Source organism: Plectropomus leopardus, chromosome 10, assembly GCF_026936395.1.
Source record: "Plectropomus leopardus strain MGB_pleo_1.0 chromosome 10, ASM2693639v1, whole genome shotgun sequence".
NCBI lineage: Eukaryota > Metazoa > Chordata > Actinopteri > Perciformes > Serranidae > Plectropomus > Plectropomus leopardus.
Genome location: NC_142185.1, coordinates 20,730,446 through 20,755,256, shown reverse-complemented (window position 1 = coordinate 20,755,256; position 24,811 = coordinate 20,730,446). Strand labels below are relative to the sequence as shown.

The 24,811-nt window shown below is 39.1% G+C and overlaps 2 protein-coding genes and 1 long non-coding RNA gene across 4 annotated transcripts; 1 reads left to right on the top strand and 2 right to left on the bottom strand.

Moving 5' to 3' along the window:
• Positions 1 to 327: 327 nt before the first annotated feature.
• LOC148188512 (uncharacterized) lies at positions 328 to 2,542 on the bottom strand. The gene is made up of 2 exons (XR_015777770.1): positions 2,337 to 2,542; positions 328 to 1,576 (listed from the first exon to the last, which is right to left on the bottom strand). It is a non-coding gene; the product is annotated as an uncharacterized LOC148188512 (long non-coding RNA).
• Positions 2,543 to 5,658: 3,116 nt separating this feature from the next.
• nfe2l2a (nfe2 like bZIP transcription factor 2a) lies at positions 5,659 to 13,144 on the top strand. The gene is made up of 5 exons (XM_042494848.2): positions 5,659 to 5,838; positions 9,702 to 9,968; positions 10,242 to 10,334; positions 10,417 to 10,587; positions 11,510 to 13,144. Exons 1-5 carry the CDS (start codon positions 5,800 to 5,802, stop codon positions 12,758 to 12,760), a joined length of 1,821 nt encoding a protein of 606 aa, XP_042350782.1. The 5' UTR covers positions 5,659 to 5,799; the 3' UTR covers positions 12,761 to 13,144.
• Positions 13,145 to 13,800: 656 nt separating this feature from the next.
• Positions 13,801 to 23,754, bottom strand: hnrnpa3 (heterogeneous nuclear ribonucleoprotein A3). 2 transcript variants are annotated; one of them, XM_088083261.1, is made up of 11 exons: positions 23,598 to 23,754; positions 22,699 to 22,821; positions 21,959 to 22,105; positions 21,667 to 21,877; positions 20,681 to 20,770; positions 20,502 to 20,573; positions 19,316 to 19,363; positions 19,007 to 19,144; positions 18,231 to 18,344; positions 18,059 to 18,129; positions 13,801 to 16,630 (listed from the first exon to the last, which is right to left on the bottom strand). In XM_088083261.1, the coding sequence occupies exons 1-10, from the start codon at positions 23,601 to 23,603 to the stop codon at positions 18,074 to 18,076; spliced, it is 1,005 nt and encodes a 334-aa protein (XP_087939387.1). In that variant the 5' UTR covers positions 23,604 to 23,754; the 3' UTR covers positions 13,801 to 16,630; positions 18,059 to 18,073. The 2 variants fall into 2 exon arrangements, with proteins under 2 accessions (XP_087939387.1, XP_042350692.2); XM_042494758.2 differs by lacking the exon at positions 13,801 to 16,630 and adding an exon at positions 17,278 to 17,957.
• Between the last annotated feature and the right edge of the window lie 1,057 nt (positions 23,755 to 24,811).

Here is a 24,811-nt window from a genome sequence, read left to right as displayed (position 1 = left end):
CTGTGAAACCTTGAATAAACCCGTTGTATGCTGTATGTTTTTATCCTCTTTCTTTAACTTCTAAACCAGGGAATTTAGTTACACAACCGACATTCTTCATTATGCACGTGAAGGCACCATTTTACGCATTTCCCAGCATGCCTTGCAATATACGACTGCTTGCATATACCATGGCTATACTCCATTGACTGTTGAGAGGAATTTACAGTCACTTTGCATAGTTTACAAAAGACTTGCATAGTTAAATAGATAACTAAATAGATAACAAAACGAATTTAGCCCTTCTTGTTTTACTAGTCTGCTTGAAATATCCAAGATGACAGGAAGTGGTGCAAAAAATAGATTTTAATAGTTTAAAAATCCACAGTATACTAAACAGGACACTATTGACAATACGTTTTTTATTAATTAATGTAAAAGAGAGTTTTAGATCACAGTAAATTAAAAATAAATACGGTACAAAGCAGGGGAAATTCTGCAGTATATTAAAAGTGAACACACAAAAAATGCCTTTCTCAGCAGTCTATACAGTTAAAAATAGCCTAAAGCTTGTGCGAAATTAAGCAGTGAAAATAAACACCAGCTTGGCTTGGCTTAGAATAATGCAAGAAAGTGTTACAGTGGACCAAAAGTGGAAAAATACAGTTACTCAAATCCATAAATATCAGATTGCCAACCCCTATATGTTTGACACTTGACTAGAAATGTCAACTTTTTTGGTAAATCTATAGTTTGAGACAACTCATTTTGAATCACAGTGATGTTTCTACAGTATGATGATGCAACAATAGATAAAAGTTGTTGTCAGTGTGCACAGATGAGGTTATAGCATATATGGAGTTTCACACATCTTTAATGAAATTAGCTTATAAAAAACTACACTGGACAAAATAACTTGTGCAGGAGTGAAACAGTGGATATGTTGTTGTTTTTTAATATAATTGCATTGTCTGCCATATCTTTAAAAATATTTTTTATCCGACTTTTGACTATTTACACTTATTAAAACTGCATCATGAATATGCCAAAAGCCCCCATGTGTGAGATTTGTGAGTTGGTTTTAAACACAGAGAGTAACCTGAAACAATATGACTCCACTGTTTACCTCCTGGGCTCACCTCCACTCACTCACCTGCCTACTGTTTCCATATGGCACACAGCAGTGCTCTTTCAGTAATGATTTAACACAAAGTTAGAGTACGTAAATGACAAACAACAGTATTGCCACTTTAGAATATATATTAACCTTGGTTGAAAGTTTCTTAAAAAAAGACAGGCTGCGAAAAAAAAGCTTAAAACAGAAACTTTATTTGAGAAAAAAAACAAACATTCATTCATCAACAGGTATATTTCACCATGCTGCAAACTTAGATATCCAGTTGTCTGAGGGTTTATTCCCACGAGTTTAAGTATTAACTCCCAAAACAAAGTTCTGTAATGCACTGACTGCAAGCAATTAGAGTCTAAGTGTATCACAGAACTTTATTTGGAAAGCCACAGTGCCACCTCATAGGTTTGTCCTTGTGCTGAGCCCTGTCCTCCTCATGACTGGGTGCTCCTTTAACCTGGAGTAAAGCTGAAACAACAGGGAAAGCAGGACATCTACTTTGATTATCTCATTTTTCATTGTACTGATGTGAGAGAGAAACTTACTGGTGTAATTTCTACAAGAAGCAGTTAAGACTTGAGTGGATTGGGCCTACAGCAAGAGTTGCTGTGTGGTGGGTCCTCCCTAGGGTAAGACAGGTAAAGCAGGCCAGATGGAGTCTTTTTACACATTGTCAGCTCTATACAGAATTGATTAAATGGCTATTTATCATTAAGTCATGTGCAACAGTTGATCCTGTGGTAGGCTCCACTGAAAAGGATCCTAAAACGTATTTACTCACCTCTTTATGCTTGACCATCTGGTTGCAAAGTTAACACGTGAACTATGGTTTAATATTAGCTGGAATGTTTGAAGTTTCCAGGTTTTAGTGATACATTTGAGTCCATTATTTCACTCCTGTGCTGGTGTGTCATTGATTCTACCTGTTGAGCTTTTACCAACTTTCTGAACTGAATAGGCCCGTGGAAAAATGAGCTATTCACTTAACAATGTAGAAAGATATGATAGCAATGAAGAGAGTGCAGAAGGCTAGTTGAGCTCCAGGAGTATTAAGTTCTGTCAGCTTGAAGGTACTTTGGGCACTTGCCATTTCCACAACAATCAAGTGACAGCAACTTTACAAGTGCAAAATAATGCAACAAAACAAACAGTGTTACGCCTCGATCATTATCTTGACAAGGATTTAGACAAGAAGTAATATGATGAAGTTCTGCAAGTCATACTGTACCTGATAAAGGTAGACGCAAGGGACACAGCTGCAATCCAACACGAGGGGCAAATAGTCTTGATGATAAAATGCAAAAGCAGAAAGCGATCAGGAGATATGGCAGGCCACGGCTGGATTCACGGTGCAAACGTGTGTTTTCACTGCGGTTGGTGTCCGTGTGCGGACTTGCAGCGCTCTAATCGTAAGGTGGCCACCGCCGCTTTTACCTTTTCTTCCCCCAGTCCTGTGCAGTTCACTATATGCAGCTGGAAGAATGTCGACGTGGAGCTGCCAAACGTGAACGCGTCTTCATGAGCGCGCATGAGAGGGGGGAGAGAAAAAAAAGGCTTTTTTAGTGTAATTTCACGCAGTGACACAGTGAGCTGCACTTTAGTGTGAGGTTCTTTACAGATAGGTGCAACCGCCCGGACCAAGTCTGTCTTATTACACTGGCATATTTCAAAAGACACTTAGCCTAATTACATCTCGATCCGACTTCTTCCTTACGCTGAGGTGTCAGAATAGTTCACATTTAATTAACTCGTGGAAGCCTAGACAACTTTTTAAAATAGGAGTGATCATTTCAGGTTAAAAAAAAAAAAGTTAAGGGCAACGCTGCTGACAGAAGTATTCAAATGCATTACTTAAGTAGAAGTATAACACAGTACTACAAATAAATTTTTTTTTACTAAAGTAATAAGGCAGCAGTATGGACAAAAAAACTGAATTGCATTCAAAATTTAATGCAACTGTATTTACTTTTGTTTAATCTATACCACCAGTGGTGGATGAAGTATTCAAACCTTATACTTAAGTGAAAGTACTAATACCACAGTGTAATAATACTCAATTACAAGTATTAGTAAACTACTCCTTATGCACCAGAATGAAAATATTACTGGAATAGTATTGTATTATTATATAAGCAGGTTTTTAACATAGCGGCTGTGGTGAAAGAAGTACTCAGATCTTTAACATAAATAAAATGAGTGATACAACAGTGTTAAACTGCTCTGTTACAAGTAGAAGTCCTACATTGTACTTAAGTAAAAGTACAAAAGTATTAAGATGGATATACTCAAAGTACCAAAAATACTCCTTATGGTCATTTCAGATTAATATATTTTACTGGATTGTAATTATTGATGCAGGTGTTCATCACTTTGGTATTGTAGCTGGTAAAGGTGGGATTAGTAACTGCTTTACATACTATTAAGCTACAGTGTTACAACATATTTTATGATCTGACATAATCTTATTATATTTTATATCAATAATCGAATTCTGCAAACTAGTAACTGAGGCTAGCGGGTAAACAGAGATGTAAAAGTAGATTTACCCCTGCAGTAATGGAGCAGAAGTAAAGAGTATTCTAAAAAGGTAAGTACAAGTACTTCAAAATTGTACTTAAGTATGGTACTTGAGAAAATGTACTTAGTCACATTCCATCACTGTGTAGCCAGTCAAGGTTGAGCTAATTGTAATATGAACTACTTTAGCCCATTTTATGAATGATTGATATGTAAAATCTTAATCCACAACATAACTACAGCTGATGATAATAAATGCAGTAAAGAGGACAACATGGCCCATTAAATATGGTAAAGTAGCCTATAAAGTAGCAGAAAATGTAAATACCTAAGTAAAGGAAAATATTTCATAATTGTACTTGAGTACAGTACTTGAGCAACATAATGGAGTACTCTACTCAGTTATAGGCCACTACTGCACAGTATTGCATCATATTTTACAAGATGATAAATGTGTTGCTCATAAAAACATGAATGTAGGCTAGTGGGAGAGAGAGCACAATATTTCCATAATGCAGCCTAGTGGTTTCTAACCAGAGGTCTGGGGACATCCAGGGATCCCTGAGAGAGTTCCAGGGGGTCCCCAAAAATGGAGAATAGAGAATTGAGAATGGAGAATTATTTTTACTATTTATTTCACAGAGAGCCCAATGTGCGTCAGTATCAGAATGACCATTGTGACCATAAATTTCATTCCTTCATGGTTATCTACTCAACTGTGTTGACACAGGTTGATAAGCACGGCACCATAGCTTCAGAAATATTCAAGTAAAAGAAGCTCAAAATTGTACTCATAAGTACAGTACTTAGGTAAATAGTTAATTTCTACCACTGTTGCACATCTCACTCAGTAATACATTAATAATCACTTTATGTTAGGATATTCATTTAACACTGTATGCTAATACTGTAGTGTATATGGTTATGTCTCTAGGAAGGTGTTCTTTAATAAGTAACATAAGAGTTTACCACCCTTGGGATATAAATATAAGCCAAATAAATAAACCGAATGTAGCCTACCAAAATTTAGCTGTGGAAAGTACTTTACATTTACTCATCTAATGTACTTCAGTGCAGTTAGGTACTTCACTTTAAGTCCTTCACTTGACTACTTCCATTTTTGCTACTTTATTACTCCACTCTACTACATTTTCATAAGGGGAATATTGTGCTTTCTATTCCACTAGATAGCTAAGTTTTTAGCTAAGTTACTAGTTGCTTTTTAAATTAAGATTTTAGATTTGTATCATATGATCAACAAGTAAAACATAATGCATTATGGCCAAAAAAGCATTAGTGTAAAATGAGTTGTACCTCGATCAGCTATAACATTTAAGTACAGTTTACACACAATAAGAATCAATAATAACAACACAGAAACAGAATAATGTGCACTGACAGGGGCCATACTGCATAATGATTGAGTGCAGGGCTCTAACTTGAAACTGAATAGGCCTGTTCCTACTTTTCACTGACCAAAGCCTACATTTGTCTCTTGACAGCTTTGTGGCAGTCTCGCAGCTGTCAGTGGGGACTTTAGGGCCCCAGGGCCTCCAGCTCCACACCGGGCCCGGCCACCAGCAGGGGGCGCTATGCACCAATCAAAACTCTCCTGATGACGGAGTTAAAATAGAAACGATAAATTTGGTGTTATAGCCTTATAATTACAGATAAGCAGGTTCCAAAGCAACCTGTAAATGTAAAATTAATGCCCTTTAAAAATGTAGGTCTAATTTGAGTGGCTTTAATGGTTTTTGGACAAGTGGAAATTATTTGTTTTATCAATTCAATGTATTCTATTGTCATATTTAATTATTACTGTAACTTTGAAATGCACATTAATATGTTGTGTTGTATTTTTATTTTGGAAAAAAAAAAAAGTGTATTCGGTGCACATAGGCCTGTCCGGCTCCACACGCATGCACGCAGAGCTGTGACCGCCCCATAGGCCGCTGTGAGGGGGACGATCCCAGCGCCGCAGCTCGGTGGGCAGGGCCATCATTTCCGTAATGTTCATTAGATTTAAAGGAAGCAGTTAATGTTTCCCTCGGCTCAGCTGCTGCGACGGACTTTATCGGCTTCGGACCGCTCGCCATTTTCATTTGCCGTTTGAAGGAATAATACCCAAATTTATTTATCATAAGGCGTTTTTTTTTACGGCCACACATATCTCCATGATGATGGAAATGGAGGTGATACATTCCGGTCAACAGGTAAATACGCAATTTCTATACGAAGTAAACGGCAGACACTGAGACGTGATAATAGTTCAGGTGAAGTTTTTACGCATTAAATACTCAGTGACAACCTAGTTATGACATTATTAAGGTGTTATGATGTAAGAATAACAGCTGCGGTAATGGAAAATATGCAATTATTGTGGCTTTTTTTCAGTTATAGACAAATTTGGGTTACCCTTTGAACAGTTTCACTTCTGCAAGTCATTCACTTATGACGTTTTTCCTCTACAGGAAATCTTATTTATAGAAACTCAGCGTGGTATCTGAGTATTCGAGTTGTTATTTTGAATAAAATTACTTTATTTTATTTTTCGGGACGAATTTGATAAACTACGAGTGCCATGAGCTTATTTCTCGTAACTGCCCCCCCGCCCCCTCCCCCGCCTCCTCCAAGCCTCCAAGCATGTGATATCCCATATCTCACACAGACAACATTTCTATTCTGTTGCCTCTGTCTTTTCTGTTTCAGTGTTTTGGAACAAAAATAACCACATAAACTCATATTACGCTCTTGTTTAGTTCACACACATTGACTGAGAGTTTGGGATTATCTCTCATGTGATATGGTCTCACATCCAGAGTGTTTGGTTAAAGCTGTCATAAGAGAGGGTCAGTGGAAGTCCACGGTTGACTGATGAGGGCCCTAAAAAGGGCTGTTTTGGAACATGTGCCTGCTGGGTTTCATCATCCTCGGTCAAGGGTGGATGTCCAGCGAGTTGAAGCTGTGATAAACCACTGGTCCCCTTTGAGGCCCTTGTTTTTTAGCTGGACAGAGGTAAATGAACAACCCATACATACAAAAGCACACACACTTAGTATCCTCTATGACCCAGTTTGATAGCCAGGATTAGTTAGTATGGCATGTTTGGCATGTTTTCAAATGTCTCAATGTGTGTGACGTGTGCTCTGTGGTGATTTTGAGCTGTGCCTCTGCTCTGCACATTGTGCCACTATTTTAAACTAAAGGCATGTTGTTGGGCTTGTATGGCTGTGTATTGTGTGGCAGTGCTGTCTGGGAAATCATTTTTATGAGCCAGTTTCCTTGTTCTGGTGCCAGTGCAGGTCTTGTGACAGCTACATTTTGATACCACACCGACAACCTGATCTTACACAACTTCACATTTACACGATCTGTTTGATATTAACACACACATATTGTTAAGTGGAATATAAAAGTATATTTAATAAGTGAAAGGGCTGAGTGGACCTTCCCAACAGATGTTCTTTAGTCATGCGATTGTTTTTAAAAAGACTCGTATGACTTGTCAGATGAGCTTTTAAAGGTGTGACAAACAGACAAGAGTGCGGTTTATTAGTTTTGAAAACACAGATGACAAATGTCCCACTTGGCCATTTTAAGGCTACTTCCTCATTTCTGCAGAACCCATAATGCCAGGTTGTGTGCCCACCTCTCACTCTGTGAGTATGGTTTTAGGCAGCCTTAGTGACGTGTAATCCTTCAGCGGTCATGCCTCTGATGCAACATTGAGTCAAAGAGAGTTAGTGGGTTCTTATTTTGCAGGGCCACAGCTGTAGTGAGAAAAAAACGGTGTCAACAATGTTTTAGAGTGTATGTATAGATTGTTTGCTGTTATTATTCAGCTTTAACACATCAAATTCTCATTTAATCAAAAAAAAGGAGAAAACATTGTAAGTATCTTGTCCTCAGTTTCACATCCTCTTCATTGTGAATGCTTTGTGCCCCATTTCCCTTCAGCTAGTTTCCTCCTGTCTATTCTGGCCTCATGACCATTAAGAAGCCCATAAGTTCTGTTTATACACAAATCTGAGGAACAAACAAGTCACATGCCCAGACGTGTTCCTGTGAACCAGTGTCTGGAGTTTATGCAACATCCCCCTGCCTTGTGAAATGGTTTCCTTCTGTAAATAATTTCTGTGTAAAAGACCCGAGGAAGAGAGCGGCACAGTTTATCTTTAGACATTCTTGTTTGAAAGGGCAAATAACATTCAGCCTGTGTGTGGAAATCTACAGGAAACGCTAGAAAGAATTCACAGTTGTTAGTATGCTATGACTTACATCCTTTATTGTCAGCAGCTCTTAACCATAAGTGAAAATAAATGTCGGACAAAAATGTTTGCAGTTTGTGACAGAATACGCTGAGCTTAATTATCACTGCTTGTAGTTATTTACTTGAAGATACAGCAGGAAGGAAGACAAGGCCTGTAATTCACCCAGCAACAGAGCTACTGACTTATATTCTCTATTTCATTTGATTATATTATACCACCCTTTCAGGATTATTACTGCTGTGTTGTTTGAAAGTGAATATTCTCCAAGCATTAAGGTATCATATTTAAAGGGACACTTCACCCCTAAATCAAAAATACCTATATTTCCTCTTACCTGTAGTGCTATTCATCAGTCTAGACTGTTTTGGTGTGTGTTGCAGAGTGTTGGAGATGTTGGCCGTAGAGATGTCTGCCTTCTCTCTAATATAATGAAACTAGATGGCACTCAGCTTGTGGTGCTCAAATCGCCCAAAAATGCATTTGAAAAACTCAACAGCAATGTCTCTTTTACAGAAATCATGACCCAGTTACTCCAGATAATTCACAGACCTTGTTGTGAGCAGTTTTATGTGAGAACTATTTTTGTTCTACTGAACAACACCCACCAACCACATCACAGCGCAAAAGGAAGTGTGCATCTACTCAGCTCAGTGGTGCTAAGTCACCCAGCCAATAACAGCATATTAGTTGTGCACATCCAGAAACCCTTTAAGGCAGCTGCTGGACCAATAAAAGATAGCAATAGCCAACATGAAGAAAGGTCGTCTCACTGTTGCTTTATTTGCCCATCCACAAATTTCAAGCCAGTGCTCTTTTTCAGACTTCGATTAGTCTACACTTAAGGGTGCAACAGTGTTTAGACCTTTCCACACATTGCTAACTCACCTAGCACAACTGAGCCAGCTAATAAAACAGCTCAGCGGAGGAGGACGCCATTAATTTTTACATTACGCGCCGTCTCAAGCTCTAGCCACTTGTTCATTGCGCAGTGATACAGTGGCAAGTATACTTCAGAGGAAAGAAAATCGTTCCTACGTGAAACTACTCACAACAAGGTCTGTAGATTATTTTGAGTAACCGGGACATGATTTCTGTGAAGAGACATTGCTGTTGAGTTTTTCAAATGTATTTTTTTAGTGCTTTGAGCACCTCAAACCATCTAGTTCCATTATTTTCAAGAGAAGGCAGACATCTCTTCAGCTGACATCTCCGACATTTGGCCACTCACACCAAAATAATCTACACCGACAAATAACACTACAGGTAAGAATAAAAATATGTATTTTTGATCTTTGTGTGAACTGTCCCTTTAAAAAAACAACAACAATAGATTTACCTCTGACTTCCCAGTTTTACAAATGCAGTATAATATGACATGATATTCAGGATGTAACTTAATTCAGAGAACTTAACTGTAACATGAAGTCCCGTGTGCAAAGGCTTGACTTAAAGTGGGCTCTATTTCAAGTTTTGGGTGAAACAAATGAATTCACACCTCAATGTAATTAGATGGGTAATGATCGCTTCAGTTGGAAAGAGTATCAAGTGAGGATATGTGTCCTCTGCTGGCATGTGGTTACAACAGGGGAAAGAGAGAAGTACATCCATTATTCATATGGCTTCTCTCCCTTGACTTTAGTGCCAGTGTTGTTGTCAGTGAACAGACACTGAGGGACAGGGTGTGGCGGGTGCAGCAGCCTCACTTCACAGCAGGGCACGCTCTTCCTTGCTCCAATGCTGCTCACATTCTCACTGCAGGACGGCATGGCTCACAACTCTAAACTGCTCTGCGCTTCTCTTTCTAGGCCATGGAGCTGATTGACATACTGTGGAAGCAGGACATCGATCTCGGCGCCAGGCGAGAGGTGTTTGACTACAACCACCGTCAGAAAGAACATGAGCTGCAGAGGCAGCGGGAGCTGGAAGAAGAGAAGAGGCAGCATCTGGTGCGGGAGCAGGAGAAGGCCCTGCTGGCACAGCTACAGCTCGATGAGGAAACAGGAGAGTACATACCCCGCCCGCCACCCAGCGCCCCACTGCAGTCGGCTGTCACACCTCTAGAGGTTACACAGGTACGTGCACATAGCCATCATTACTCATGTCAGAGGCGGACCACTCCCACCTGATTTGATAGGCTGCGGCTGTGTAGCTAGGTAACCAACTCATCCTGTGTAATTACAGAAACACAGGTGGGTCTGCAGTTTTGCATCGGTGTATTCTGCTCTGGAAACTACTCTACAGAGACAGAAGTGCTATAAATATAAATCCATGTGCTGCTTTTAAAAGATGGTGTGCCACAAAGGATGCTCGGCGGTTAAAACCTCGAATTTTAACCTTTCTTGCAGAATGTCAGCTTCACAGAAGAGAGCGGTGATGCCATGTCATTTGATGAATGCTTACAGCTACTGGCAGAGACATTTCCTGTAGAGGAAACTGAGGTAAGAACACTGAATTATTACCACACGTGTGACATGACAGCTTGCAGCCGTATTGAAACTGACAAATTCTCGTGTTTGACAGAACACCTCAGTTTGCCTGGACACAACTGCTGTTCCAGCACCCATGATGTCCCCCGAGCAGCCGGCTCTGCCTCCAAGCACCCTCTCTCCGGGTCCACTACCACCACCACAGAGGATGTCCCCAGATTTGGAGCAGGCCTGGATGGAGCTTTTGTCCCTCCCTGAGCTGCAGGTATAATACATCGCCTCAATGGCATGATGTTTTGCGTTGTGGAACAAATACCCAAAGAATGCATCAACGGGCAGGAGCACAGCGTTAGAGGACAAACACCTTTTTGTTACTCTGAATGGGGTCTCTTACACGTGAGACAGGTGCTCATTCCACTGTGATTAGGTTTCACTGTTGAGATTTTGGGTTTTTTTTTTAGAAAATGAGGGAGGTGGACGTTCAAGATGTGATGCCATAAGCTTTATCTAGTAGAACAAGATGACATCTTGTTAAAAAAGGGTGTGGCTATCTTGTAACCTTTACCACCTAAAGAAAAGATTTACCCACGGTAGTTTTTCAGTAGCTGCCTTATCAGTTTTGTTTCAAGCCAGTTCATATTTGCATTAGCCAATGGGTGGAGCAGTGTGCCATTTGTTGCCTTGACCTCTCACTGTGGACTACAATCCCAGACATACAGCATACATAGCATTGCATTGGTTGCTCTGGTAAGCTGCTGATAAGACTCTACACAGAAAAAAGGGCTGTGTGGAATTAAGTTTTAGTTCTTGTAAGCTGCTTTGCGAAGATAATGTAGTCGCTTAACTTCTCAGCAACAGCAAGCGGGGAGATTGGGGATTTCTGATCCATTACAGCAATCGGATGTCTAGTTAGTCTTGGAAGTTACAATACTCTACCTTGTGCTATACTGAGCTCTACCAGCCACGAGTCACTCTGAACAACTGCTCAAGGACTGAAACCTTATTGTTTAGGGAAGAGAATAAATAAAGTATGCATCTTTTTACGTCAGTCATCACAATGTGCCTTAGATCGTGCATTGAAACAATGTCTAGGTTTGTGTATGAGCACACACTATACATGCATCCATAACTTTTGCTGCAAAATGTTAATTGTTTCTAATGAAATATTCTTTATATTTTTCTTCTAGCAATGCCTGAACATGCAACTGGAGGACACACTGGAGACCACAGCTTATCCTGAAGTGCAGAATCCAAACTTCACTTTATACCCCATGACTACGATGACCGATGGGGAAATAAACAGTTTAAATGTTTGTCCAGCAGAGTTTATGAATACATTTGATGGCTCTGTTCCCAGTGTGGCCCCACCGGACAATCTGAGCCAGATGAAGGCAAAAGCTTCTCAGTTAAATGCTAACTTTGCTGCAGAAAGTTTCTGCGACATGTTTTACCCCAATGCCATTCTGGAAGAGAGCAGTGGTCAACATGGCCTCGAAGGAAATGAAAGTAACGCCATGTCGGATATCCCAAACAAGCCTCCTTTCACTACAGTGGACCTTTACAGCCTCTCACCTGAAGATGCCTTTGACAGAGGCAAACAGAATATGAAGGCAGATTTACCAGACTCAGATTCAGGAATCTCTTCAAACACAAGTCCAAATGCTAGTTCACCTGGGAAGTCTGTATTTGGAGACGGGTCGTTTAGTTACAGCGAGTCAGACATGGAGGAGATGGACCAAAACCCTGGAAGTGCGGAATCTGACTACTCAGAGATGTTCTCACTCAATTTCCAACCTGATGATCTCCCATCAGCAACTGGTCTGTCTGCACCGATAGGACAGCCACATCAGACGCAGGAAAAGAAACCCAAACAACACAAGACGGAGCCTGCAGAGGAGAACGGCCACAACAACGCCCCGTTCACCAAAGACAAGCAGAAGAAACGCTCGGAAATACGTCTCTCCAGAGACGAGCAGAGGGCAAAGGCCCTCAAAATCCCTTTCACTGTTGACCTGATCATCAATCTGCCCGTTGATGACTTCAACGAGATGATGTCAAAGCACCAATTGAATGAGGCCCAGCTGGCCCTGGTCCGAGACATACGCCGCCGTGGCAAGAACAAGGTAGCCGCCCAGAACTGCCGCAAACGCAAGATGGAGAACATAGTGGGTCTGGAGAGCAACCTGGACTCACTGAAGGAGGAGAAGGAGCGTCTGCTGAGCGAGAAGAGCCAGAACATCACGAACCTGAAGGAAATGAAGCAGCAACTCAACAGCTTGTACCTGGAGGTCTTCAGCATGCTGCGAGACGAGAAGGGGAACTCGTACTCCCCCTCCGACTACTCCCTCCAGCAATCAACTGACGGCAGCGTTTTTCTCGTCCCTCGCATCAAAAAGACTTTCATTAAGAGTGAAGACAACCTCGTATCTCCTTTGTAACGTGGTACTGCATTATCATAGTAATACTATGCAATAACTTTGTAGTCATTCAGCTTTAAGCATTAGTAGCTCAGCAGAACTATTGTATAGTTTTTGCTCACTTCTCTTGAATGTTGTAATATTTTTGATATTTTACTTCTTTTGTACTCAGATACCTTAAACAGATTCTTTAACCAATATTGTTTGTAAATATGAACACTTGCTTTTGAGATTGATGAAACTGTTACTGTATGTGTACATATATTGTATATATCATATTTCTGTATGCTAATGATTGTTTCAATCATTGTTACTCATATTTTATAACTGTCCCTTTATGATTTGCTGCCCAGGTTCTTTTATAAAATCTTCTGTGCTTTTCAATAAAGTATTCCTACAGCTGGACGACTTCCCTGTTTACTGGAAGAACATTATGTGGTGTACTATGGCCTCAACAGATTGATGCCAGATGGATGTATAGTCTAAGGAATGATTACATAACTTACCACATGTTCAAGTTGTTGACTTGGAGGCTCTACCAGAGGGCTTATAATGAAGCAAAGAAAAGGAATATTGTACTGAAACAAAAGAGTTATTGGCTTGAACCACTTTTACAATCTGCTTGCATTTTATAAGAGCAACCTTGTTTGTACAGTAACCTAAATCTTTTAATACTGAAAAACTCGAGCCTCAAAAGGAATCAGACCCACCGAATTCATTATGTTACACAACAAAGAGCACAATTGTGGAGCTACAGTAGAGTATGCTCAGTGTGAACCACACATGGCGACTTCACAATGGTCCAACCTCGGCACGCATATTCAAAGGTAAAGCCCTACGCAATCAGTATGTGCTCTACATGCACTTTCACACACAAACACTACCTTTGATCACCAAGCCAATTTTCCGCTCTCATGACAAACGTCAGAGGGCGTGTGGCAAACTGAACTGGTGAGAGACTAAAGGAAGTCTGGGAGTCAACTATTAACAGCTGGATTTTACAAAAATACATTTACAGCTACACACAATTATGTATTTGTTTTACAAATAAAACACTCAAGTCATTGAAAAATGATTTTATTTAAGAGCACAAGTAACACTTCACATATTGTACTGGTTTAGCCAACATAATTCATTGAAACTGGTGTGCCTATGCCAAGCATGGCTGTACTCCAGTGGAGTTAGTTATTCTACATTCCTCTGCAGAAACACTAGTCTTCAACTGACTGAGAAACATATCAGCAGGTATTGTTTTTTTTTCTTCCCATTTTTAGACTAGTGTGTGTTTGAATTCTTTCAAATCCATTTAATTTAAAGCAGTTTATCCTTTGGGTCCTAGTTCAACCATGGATATTGGATAACATGTTTAGCATGGCCAATGAATATAAACATGTTAGATACATTTCAATCTTAAAGTTAAATTATCAAAAATGTGAATATATATATATATATATATATATATATATATATATATATATATATATATATATATATATATATATATTCATGTACAGTAACAAAACTACAAGTACAGTAGCAGAAGATCTTTTGAAAAAACCTTACCAAATTTCCCTTGACATTTCAATGATTCAGAACTTGGGAGGTAAAAAAATTGTCAGCCAATATGAAAGTGATTTTGGCTTTTGAACCAATACTCATCTGTGCTAACACCTTGCAGACAGCAGGAGAGTTGTGAGTTTTTGCTGTAAGTCTGTACACTGTGTTAGTCATACCACTGTTAGTTTCAACTTGTGACCTTGGTTTCATTCTGTTGATAGGATTTGCCCAGTTCCCCATATTAACCAACTAACTGTCAAGTTAATAAATATGAATAATAAAATAAAATTAACATTTGATTAATGATTTATCTTTTTAGGGGAATTGCCCTTGTTATTTATGCAGAGGATTTGACCTCCTCAGGACTGTTGAATCATACTGATTACTAATCTAATCAATTACATATTACATATTTATTCATTGCATTATGATCACTATGAGCAACAGCCTTTACATTACTATACAATTTATTGGTAAAAAGTACTTTTTTACTATGTTTACCTGGGGTAAACTATATTATCATGATACTTGAGTCATGATCTGAAATATTGCCATTTTTAACATTTTGCAATATTTTAAGTATTGTAATATATTTCTATTCATTACTTTTACCTACTGCAGGTTATGTCCAGGAACAGGAAACTTTGTCAACATCTGTTTAATTTAAGAAATAATTAGTCTGTTCATCTAACTTGCTGCAAAATGTATTGACTTGACTGAAAAGGCAATTGAATTTATTAACTAGGAGGCTACCAGGTTCAATTTGTATTTGTGATATTATTCATTTGTATTTTAAAAAAATGTATTTTGTGTTTGTATATCAATATAATATTGCCATGAAAAATATCAACTTTACCCCCACCACTGTTTACTTTGTTCTGCTTATTTACAGGCTGATGAGACCTCAAGACATTTTATCGCTGCATGATGCGCGTGCTAGCTTAGCATTAGCATATACACTCAGTGGCCACTTTTGGGTACACACACAATGTAATGCATGATGCCTATAATGTGCAAGCTTTCTTTTAACTATCAATTAATCAATCAATTAATTCAATTCCATGTTTTAACAGCGGGGTTGTTGTATGTGGTGGTGTTGGACTGGACTGAATTATAATGAGGTGTTTCTAATATTCTGATCCGTATGTATGTAATAGGGAGGACAAAACTTAGAAACGCCTCTCAATATAATGTTTTCCATTACAACACCACCTTTTAACTATGACCTCTGTAATAAGAGGTTTAGTTTCCAAAACTGAAACACAAGAACCGTTGTACTGAACTGTAACAGTGCCACAAATCTTGCTGTAGTCTTGGACTCAGACCTGAATTTTAATAGTTACAATAAATTATGTACAAAGTCAGTAGACTTGACTATTGTAACAGTGTCTTTACTGGTCTCAGTAAAAATTGATCAGACAGCTGCGGCTGATTTTAAAGGCTACTGCGCAAGTCCTCAATAGGAGTAAGGTGGATCACATTGCACCAGTATTTACACTGACTTCCTGTCAGAGAATCCATTTCAAAACACCATTGTTGGTTAACTAAGCAATACATGGTTGAGGGGCCAAAATACATTTCTGACCTAGTGCTACCGTATGAAATGTGAAGACCTCTCAGGTCAAGACAAAACATGGGGAAGCAATGTTTTAGTTTTAATAAACCACACATCTGGAGCTACCTTCCAGAAAACTACAGGCCTGCTGCGACGCTCCTTTTAAATAATCGACTTTTCTAAATATTTTGCTATGTCAAATATTTTTCATTTCTTGTAGTCACTTTGCTTTTTGAATGTCTGTGTTTTAATTTTCTACCCTCTTGCTCTTGAATGGCATTTTAGATTGAATTGAAATTTCCTTTTATAGTGTGTTGCTTCTGCACTTAGTCTCAATGCTTTTGATGTTTACATAAAGCAATCTGAATAGCCTCGTTGACAAAATGTGCTATAAATAAACTTGCCCTGCCTAGATTGTTAAGGTGTGCCTAATAAAGTGGCCAACAAGTGTACATAGTTTTAATTTTCCCATCATGACCCAAGGGCGTCTCATCTCTGTCAACTTTATCGGGACTGTTTTACTGATAGCAAATGCAATAAAACATGGAAAGATAGTTATTCTCCAGCAGTGTGTGAAGGTCACAGGCTGATTCCTGGTCAAAGTGGAGCAACACTAAATATCTCCATTCACCTTAAAAGAACTCTCCACCATGTGCACTGTTAGATTACAATAAGAGCAGCCTTGGATAATATTTTGAAAAAGTCTTACCCATCCAGAACCTTCCATGTTATCAGGTCTTTACAGATTTTCAGCAAGAAGAGAATGCCTCTTTCCACATCTGCAAATCAAGCAAAGTGGTTACTCTTACCTGCTCCATCTTCTTAAGTCAGCTTTTTGTGAAATACTCACTCCCTTTTCTTGTTAATGTCTGAAATCTAGGGTAAAAACTGTGGTATCTCTGACTCAACAGGATCTTCAATGTGTCCAGGAACTAGTCTTTCTTCGCTAGCACCAGCTGCTGGAGGGTTTAGCTAGCCTTGAAAAGAGATAGACGCTCACTACCAGGAACGACACTGCAAGCTTCCTCCATGGTCGGTGTGCTCGATGCTGCCTTCTCCCTTCTCTCTCAAACTGCTGACTGGTCCACTGTGCTGGCTGGGGGCTGAAGACGTCCTGTCTGACAGTCATCTGCAATCTTCCACACTAGTGATGCTGAGGGCCCAACTGCAGGTGCTTGTGGCCGTTATAATCCTACTCGCTCAACACTGGCATAGGTGGTGTATGGGCCCTAGGACTACCCAAAACTCCCTTGTACAAGTAAATACAGTAAATACACTATTTCACCCACACATCTTAAATAATGCCCCCAAAAGAGGAGAAAGTTCTGGACAGGCTGCTTTGCTAAACTTCACAGTCACAATGTGCAAGCAACATATCAATCAATGACTCATTTTCTCTTTTTCTGAACCAATGACGCACTGAACCTTGTGTTACTTTACTACACAATTTTATTCGGTCTTTTTCTTCTAATCAAAATAGTCGAACAATCTAGAATTTGATTTTCTGGGAACAAGAAGAGTTGAGGGGATTCCCTTAATTCTAATTTAATTGCTTATATTTGTTGACACTGGTACTACGAAGGATTTTACACACTGTGCTTCACATACAAAATCAAAATACACTTGACACTTGCAATTGAGCAATCATAATAATGTCAGAAAGAAAAAAATGGAGCAGTTCTAGCTCATCTGAGGGCCTGAAATAACTATGACAAAAAAAACAAGGTTAAAAGACAAAAGATTAATTGCCCAGCAGACAACTAACCCATATAAAAAAAGAAAAATAAAGATATTAAGAACTGGCTTCAGATAAAAAAAACAATTTACTCTTTAACCCTGATACCATAGGCACAATACACACACTTCAGACGCATAAAAGGAAAAATAGCTTTGTAGGGAAACATCTATCACAATTAGGGAAGGGTATCATCTGCACTCATGTCTTGTGTATACAGTCCTTCTTCCATAAACTTCTCCGATTTAGCTGCGGTAATGTCTGACTTGTGTGTTCCTCTAATGCTCTCAGATGACTGCCTCAAAGTAACCTGCAGCTTTCCTGACAATTCCTTTGCTCACCTCCTCGCCTCTCCTGCTAAGAACTGAAGCCTGTTGAATGGATACAGGATAGAACAAATAGTTATTCTGCACTTTCATGGGCTCACTCTGTACTGTGCTACGAGGGCGGTGTGGAACTGAATGTAACTTACCAAAACATGAAATAATTAATATCGCCGGGAGCCGTAGCCACTTCCGCCGCCGCCGCCAGAGCCGTAGCCACCTGAAGTCAAGAATTGGTTACCATGTAAAACGTGAGATGCTCCTCAGGAGTAACTGTGATGTTTTGTTGCTGGATATATCACTATGGAGGGTAAAACTCACCGCCGTAGGGTCCGCCTGAGTTTCTGCCACCATAGTTGTTTCCCTTCATGGGCCCATAGTTGGACTGCTGTCCACCATAATTCCCAAAGTCATTGTAATTCCCACCACCATATCCTAAAAGATATAAGTGTCAATTTAGAGGCAAGCACTGGTTCAAAGAGTTCAGCTCAGCACGTCCTCTATGAGTTACGTATAAGCAGGGTTCCCACACATTTGTTTCAAATCAAAACTTTTCCATGACTTTTAAAAGACCCATAATAATATGCATGTCACTGTGTCTGCGACACTTGCTGGTGTGGTTACGATACTTTTTTTTTTCCACACACAAACTCAGGAGAGCCTCACTTTTAATAACAAATGCTAGCACATTCATCACATATACAGGTAACCTTTCTTAAAGGGGAAGGCTTGGCTATTAAGTCATGAAAAATGAGAACTAGGCGAGTTTTCCGTTTGTATCAAGCAGCAAATAAGCTGTTTACGTTAATTTTCATCACTTAACATTACAAGTTAGGCTTGGGCTTTATCACGGTATTACAGTACACTCGGGTATGTAGGGAGTGTTTAGCGTTGCACACTTATCACGTCATATAGCGTACACCCCAGTGAATTTTCAGGTAGGTATGTGTGTACTAAATACTCTGTTTTTAGTTTATAAACTATATATGAATGTTTTTTTATATTACATTGCCTTGTTGGCCTTTTTTGATTTAATTTAATCTAATCTAAAGTTTATTATTTATTTATTATTATTATTAAATAAGTCCAATTCTTACCTCCGTCATTGCCTCCATAACCTCCGTCACAGCTGCCACCAAAGCCACCACCCTGGTTGCCATACCCTGGACCACCACCTCCATAGCCCCCTCGGCCCCCTCCGTAACCCGGTCCTCCACCGTAGTTTCCTCCTGGACCTGTAACAGCAGAAAACTAGCAAACTTAAAACAACTACGAAAAACGCTAACTGCTGTGAAGCACCTTTCAAAGATGGGACGCAGTTGTAGTGCAAGTGAGCAAGGATATTTAACTTATTATTGAATTGAAATATTTTACACCTCTTAAATTAAAATTTTACCAGGGCTAACCATTGTCAAAATCATCACCGTAACCACCTCGTCCTCCGCCAAAGCCACCTAAAAAACAAGGATAAAATATGTTTTGCATTAAAAACGACTGGTCCGTTGTATTCTTGAAGTCCTGTCACAGACGTCCATATTAATGAATTTTCATGTGATTAACAATCTCTCTCTGCTTTGACCTGTTGTCCAAACCTAGGTGACATTTTTAAATATGAAGTGGATACATTTGAAAATGAGGCTAGAAGAGACAACACAACTCCACTGTAAACACGTGACATGTGACTCAAATATTCAAAAGCATTTTTGTATAGCAGCAATGATAGAAATACCCTTTTCTCTCCAAAACGAGTGGGAATGAGGCTAAAGACATGCTTCTGTCGCCTGACTTTGTCTTGTTTTGCATGTCAATACGGCCGATCGTCTTACACGTTCCATAAATCCGATATAAATCTGTCTGCTGTCTGACAAGTGCATGCGGAAATCAACTCACAAAGGTAGTTTTCAAAGCAGAGCTTCATCCTGCTTAGACTAAGCTGTGTAACTGATTTTACCTGATAGTTACGGCCCATTTATTTGCATTTGATCTATAAACAAAACAGACAGTAGGAATTGTCCCTTCCATTTAAACAATTTCTGGTCCTCCGTAGTTGTTCAGATGCCCTTTGACATAACAAATATAATCTTCCTTCTGAAGTCAGCTACTTTTTTTCGCTACTTCAAGACATCTTGATTTTCCCATTTTAAACCAACCTCTTCATGTTTTTAATTTGTGAATTGCAATAAAAAATGACAAACTACTCAAAATGCTTGTTATGTTTATGCTTATGTAATTGATTTAACTAATTTATTAACAAAGTCCTTGAGTCAAATTCCTTATTTACAACCGCTGAGCACTGAGGGTGAGAGAGCTGTCTATTCATACTGCATGTTTATAATGTAATACTTTTTTGTTTGTGTTTATAGTTTTCTATTTTTGTCTTTAGGACCCCCCTCAAAATGAGATGCTACATGTCAAGGGCTGATCATTTCAATTACTTAAGATACAACTCAAACGATACAACCATTTTACTTTCTTTAGTTTGTTAGTTGGATCCCGCAACCCCTACTGACATGTAAACATCACCTGCATATCACCTGCATCAGTGTGATTGACGACAGAGCCACTTTAACCTGGCAGGCAAATACTACTCACCTCGACCGAAGTTGCCACCACCGCCAAAATTACTACCTCTCCCCATGAAGTTTCCAGATCCTCCACTTCTGCCTGAAATGGACATTTTAGAGCTGATTACAACATCAGTCACTTCCAAACAGTGTGTACAATATTTGTCAGCGAGTATAAATTTTCCCTACATTTGTTGGTATGCTTACCCCTGTTATGGGAAATGGCACTCATTTCCTGCTTTGAGAGCGCTTTCCTGACCTCACAGTTGTGGAAGTTGATTGTGTGGAATTTTTGGGCTATAAGAAAACAAAAAGAAGAAAAAGAATACAGTTACATATTATTGCTTTAATACTAACACCTAAGGCTGCTGTATAATGGCCAAAATGATAATTACAACTGTTTTGATCAAATATTGAGATACAAACTATTAATTATGTTTATTCAGTGTATTTAGGGACAAATATTTATTGCATTTTCATATTTAAATAAAGAGTACTGCTTTTACTTTAATTTTGTAATACATTCTGTTTAACGTACATAAAACAGCATAAAAATAAGACTTAAAATAAATTCCTCATCAACTGAATTCACGACATCTCCCATGGATATGTATCTGCCACTAAATATGTATATATTTTTTTATACAGCGGTCACAGTACAGTGACACACTGCAGCGTTGCTGTCATGGATGTCTGAGCTAAAGCTGGACAAGGACAGGGATTCAGTGAGCTAATGTCAGTGATGTTATTCTTTTTGATCTTCATGCATTCATTGTATTTATGTTTGCATTATGTTGTTTTCCGGGGCTTTCACACATCAGCTGTGCCACTTTGTTTTTTCAAATCCCAAATACTTCCAAATTACGGAAGATAATGTTTGATGATGAATAATTTTTCTTTTTACAGTCTGCAGATTCAACATTCAGGAACGTTTTTAACAAGCTGCCGCTGTGGGGTGCACGTGCTGCAGACAGCTCTTCAAAAGTGGAGGCTAGTTGTTAATTCATGAAGCACTTGATTTGATATGCAGCACAGCTTTTAATGAGCGGAGTACACGTCTTAACTGCCAATATTGCAGTTAATCGTGTTCGTCTATTTGTGAGAAGACAAAACCGCAACTGTGATAAACAATTGACTAACTGTGCAGCCCGACTAACAGCCTGGTGAACTCTGACGTCTAAACATCCACATACCAACAATTTTGTCAACAGTGTCGTGGTCATCAAAGGAGACAAAGCAGAACCCTCGCTTCTTTCCAGTGGAGCGTTCCTCCATGATGTCAATGCATTCAATCCTTCCGTATTTCTCAAAATGCTCCCGAATGTGGTACTCCTCAGTGTCCTCCTTGATTCCACCGACAAAGATTTTCTTCACTGTAAGGTGGGCGCCTGGTTTGTTCGAGTCCTGAAACAGAGTGTATCAGTGAGCACACACACCAAACATTAACATGGCTGTAGTATCTGCCTTCCGCTCTGAGATTTGTACCTCTCTGGACACGGCCCTCTTGGGTTCAACAACTCGCCCATCTACTTTATGAGGCCTTGCTTTCATGGCCTCATCAACCTCTGATACCGTGGAGTATGTCACAAAGCCAAACCCTCTTGAGCGCTTGTTGCTGGGGTCCCTCATCACCTAGAAATAACATACACAATAATAGTGAGAACAGGTTTGAAACCAGCATCATCATTAGTTTTCTTGTGCTGCATTCAGATGCCTTTCACAAGTATTTAAACCTAAAAGTTAACAAATCAGTTTAACTTCTTTCGAAAACATAGGGGGGAAAAGGCACTTGGCATGAAATGTCTGGCAAATTGCAAAAAAACAAAAAAGAGTGACAAGAAAATCACCTGAAAATTACTTAAAATAAGAGAGTAAATCATTAGAAAAAAAAAATCAAATAACTAGTGAAAAATAAAGATTACTAAACACAGAATTATGATAACTATATACATAAAATGGGGTTACTGAAGATAAATATTATTCTTATCTATTATAATTTAAGGATTTTTATTCTTTTACTGCTTTTTGAATGATTCCAGTTAATACTCATTTACCTTCGTACTCATTTATTGTAGATTTGCTCATTACCTTCTTTCAATGTTTTTGAAAGAAGTCAAGCCACTTCGTCCAAGTTTTAAATGGTTACAGGTCTGCAGCTTTCAAAGTTAACGTTGTCCATTATTACAACATGAGACTATCTAACAGATTACAATAAAAATACGCACCACACAGTCCGTGAGGGTTCCCCATTGTTCAAAATGGGCCCGTAAACTCTCTTCCGTGGTTTCAAAGCTCAGGCCTCCAATAAACAGCTTTCTGAGCTGCTCGGGCTCTTTAGCTTCACGGTCCTATACAAGCAACACAACAAACTAAATATCATTGTAGCAGTGAAGATGTTGGAGAGACGAGTTTAGGGGAAAAAAACAGCGGGGTTACATGACGTTTGAATGCTCTTGCAGATATAAACAATATATCTGCGCCTGCACAGCACTGACAGTCTTCACACTGGGTCGTACCATTTTAGCTACATTGTGAGCTAACGTTAAACATGTCATTAAAAATCTCACATCTCAAACAAACCCAGTGCATGGATAAACGCTAACATGGCTGCATTATGTATGTTAATTTGTTGATATGCAAAAAGCCTCCAGACCGAGGCCTGAAATCCAAAATACAGGTTACATCAGGCTAAATTAGCCGAGCGGCCTAATGCTAGCTTTGACAGCTAGCGTTTGCCTACAGGAACGCTGCAACATTGCTATTAATAAATACTCACTTTAACTCTTTGTTTGGACAAGTAATGCGGGTTAAAGAAAGAAAAGAATAATGTTCATTCAACTGTAAATTCAAACAGTAACCCATCACAGAGCTCTCCGGCAGAAGCGCCCTTTAAATGTTAGTGTGACAGCCATTAGCTTAAGTTAGCTGCAGCGTTAGCTACAGCGTTAGCTACAGTAAACAGCGCTAAACGTCGAGCCATGCTAACGCTACAGAAAATGTACGATCTTTTCTGACACAACATGCATTCCCTTCCCAATGTTACATTTATGTTAAATAGTAACCTCGGTTTTAATGCACTTGACAAATAACGGTATTTTATTTGCAACATTTGAGGGCACTTCACCTCCATTTTGCAGATGTCCACGGCCGCAGAGCTGAGTGGATCACGTGACCAGGACACCAGTCGGTCTGGTTGTCTGTCTGTCCTGGAGGACAATCATCCACATTAAAACTATAACACCAGATACATACTGTGGTTCACGTGATTATACAAAATTCAGTATAAATCAACAAAGTGCTGCGCACTGAAATGTCATGTTTTGTTTGCAGACTTTGTCCCTGTTTGGTTTCGTGCAGTGAAAAAGAAAAGATAATTTGCGCCTCCTCCTGGTTAAACAGGGACATGTTTCTCAGTCAGCCCCTGAATTTTGGGGCAGACTCCAGTCCAAAATTGACATTTAATTTAAAAGAGACCTACTACAGTGCTGTCAGTTTCATAGTAGGAAACATACAAGAAAAACACAAAGACAAACCTTGAAGTAACCCATGATTTTGAGTGGCTCATTGTTCAGTGAGGCTGCTGGGTGTGGTTTTAATTAGATGTCTGTTTCTGATCTCACCTATAACATCATTTTTGTGTTGCAAAGCAACTGATAATTTCATCAACTTCTTGTTCAGTGTTGGTTATAAAAACATGACAGTAGCAGAGGACTTTTATTTTTGAAGAAATTTAAGACAATCCCACCATAAAATAATGGGGGGGAAATCACCAATAGATACCAAATGTACCATTTAATCTCAAAGATTTCTGGGACACAACCCGAAATTCCCGTTACCCCCCAATGTTGGAATAAAATCTACAAATTTGAGAAGCAGAAACTCGATTTTTGACATAAAGCTCCGCAACAATAGCCAAATTAAATCTGATTATCAAGCCCTAAATAAAAGAGACATGAATATTAATAGAGTATAGGCAATAAAAGAACCAGCTGGATAACAGAAGTGGCGAAAAGTAAGGTGCAACTTTGGCAATGAAAATGCAATTGTTCTAATGCATTTAAATTGCTTTATTTGGATGGATCAGTTATTTGAAAGCATGACATGTAAAACTATGGTGTTTAACTAGTGTGAGTAAACTGGATTAATTGAGGCTCCAGGGCAAAAAAAAAAGGTACAACGTAGAATTATTTGTCTTTAATTCCTACTACATTCATACATGCATCCCTCCATACATGTATTTAATATGCACGTATGGATAGATGTGCAACATGTAAACACAAAAACAACAAGGCTCTTAAAACTATAGTTCAACACAGGGCCCCTACTACAAGGCATGGT

Coding starts and splice junctions, on each gene's coding strand:
- nfe2l2a (XM_042494848.2), top strand. CDS start 5,800: ATGATGATGGAAATGGAGGTGATACATTCCGGTCAACAG. Junction 9,969..10,241: donor CACCTCTAGAGGTTACACAG/GTACGTGCACAT, acceptor CCTTTCTTGCAG/AATGTCAGCTTCACAGAAGA. Junction 10,588..11,509: donor TGTCCCTCCCTGAGCTGCAG/GTATAATACATC, acceptor TTTTTCTTCTAG/CAATGCCTGAACATGCAACT.
- hnrnpa3 (XM_088083261.1), bottom strand. Junction 20,574..20,680: donor TGCCATTTCCCATAACAGGG/GTAAGCATACCA, acceptor TGTCCATTTCAG/GCAGAAGTGGAGGATCTGGA. Junction 18,130..18,230: donor CTCAGGCGGACCCTACGGCG/GTGAGTTTTACC, acceptor TCTTGACTTCAG/GTGGCTACGGCTCTGGCGGC.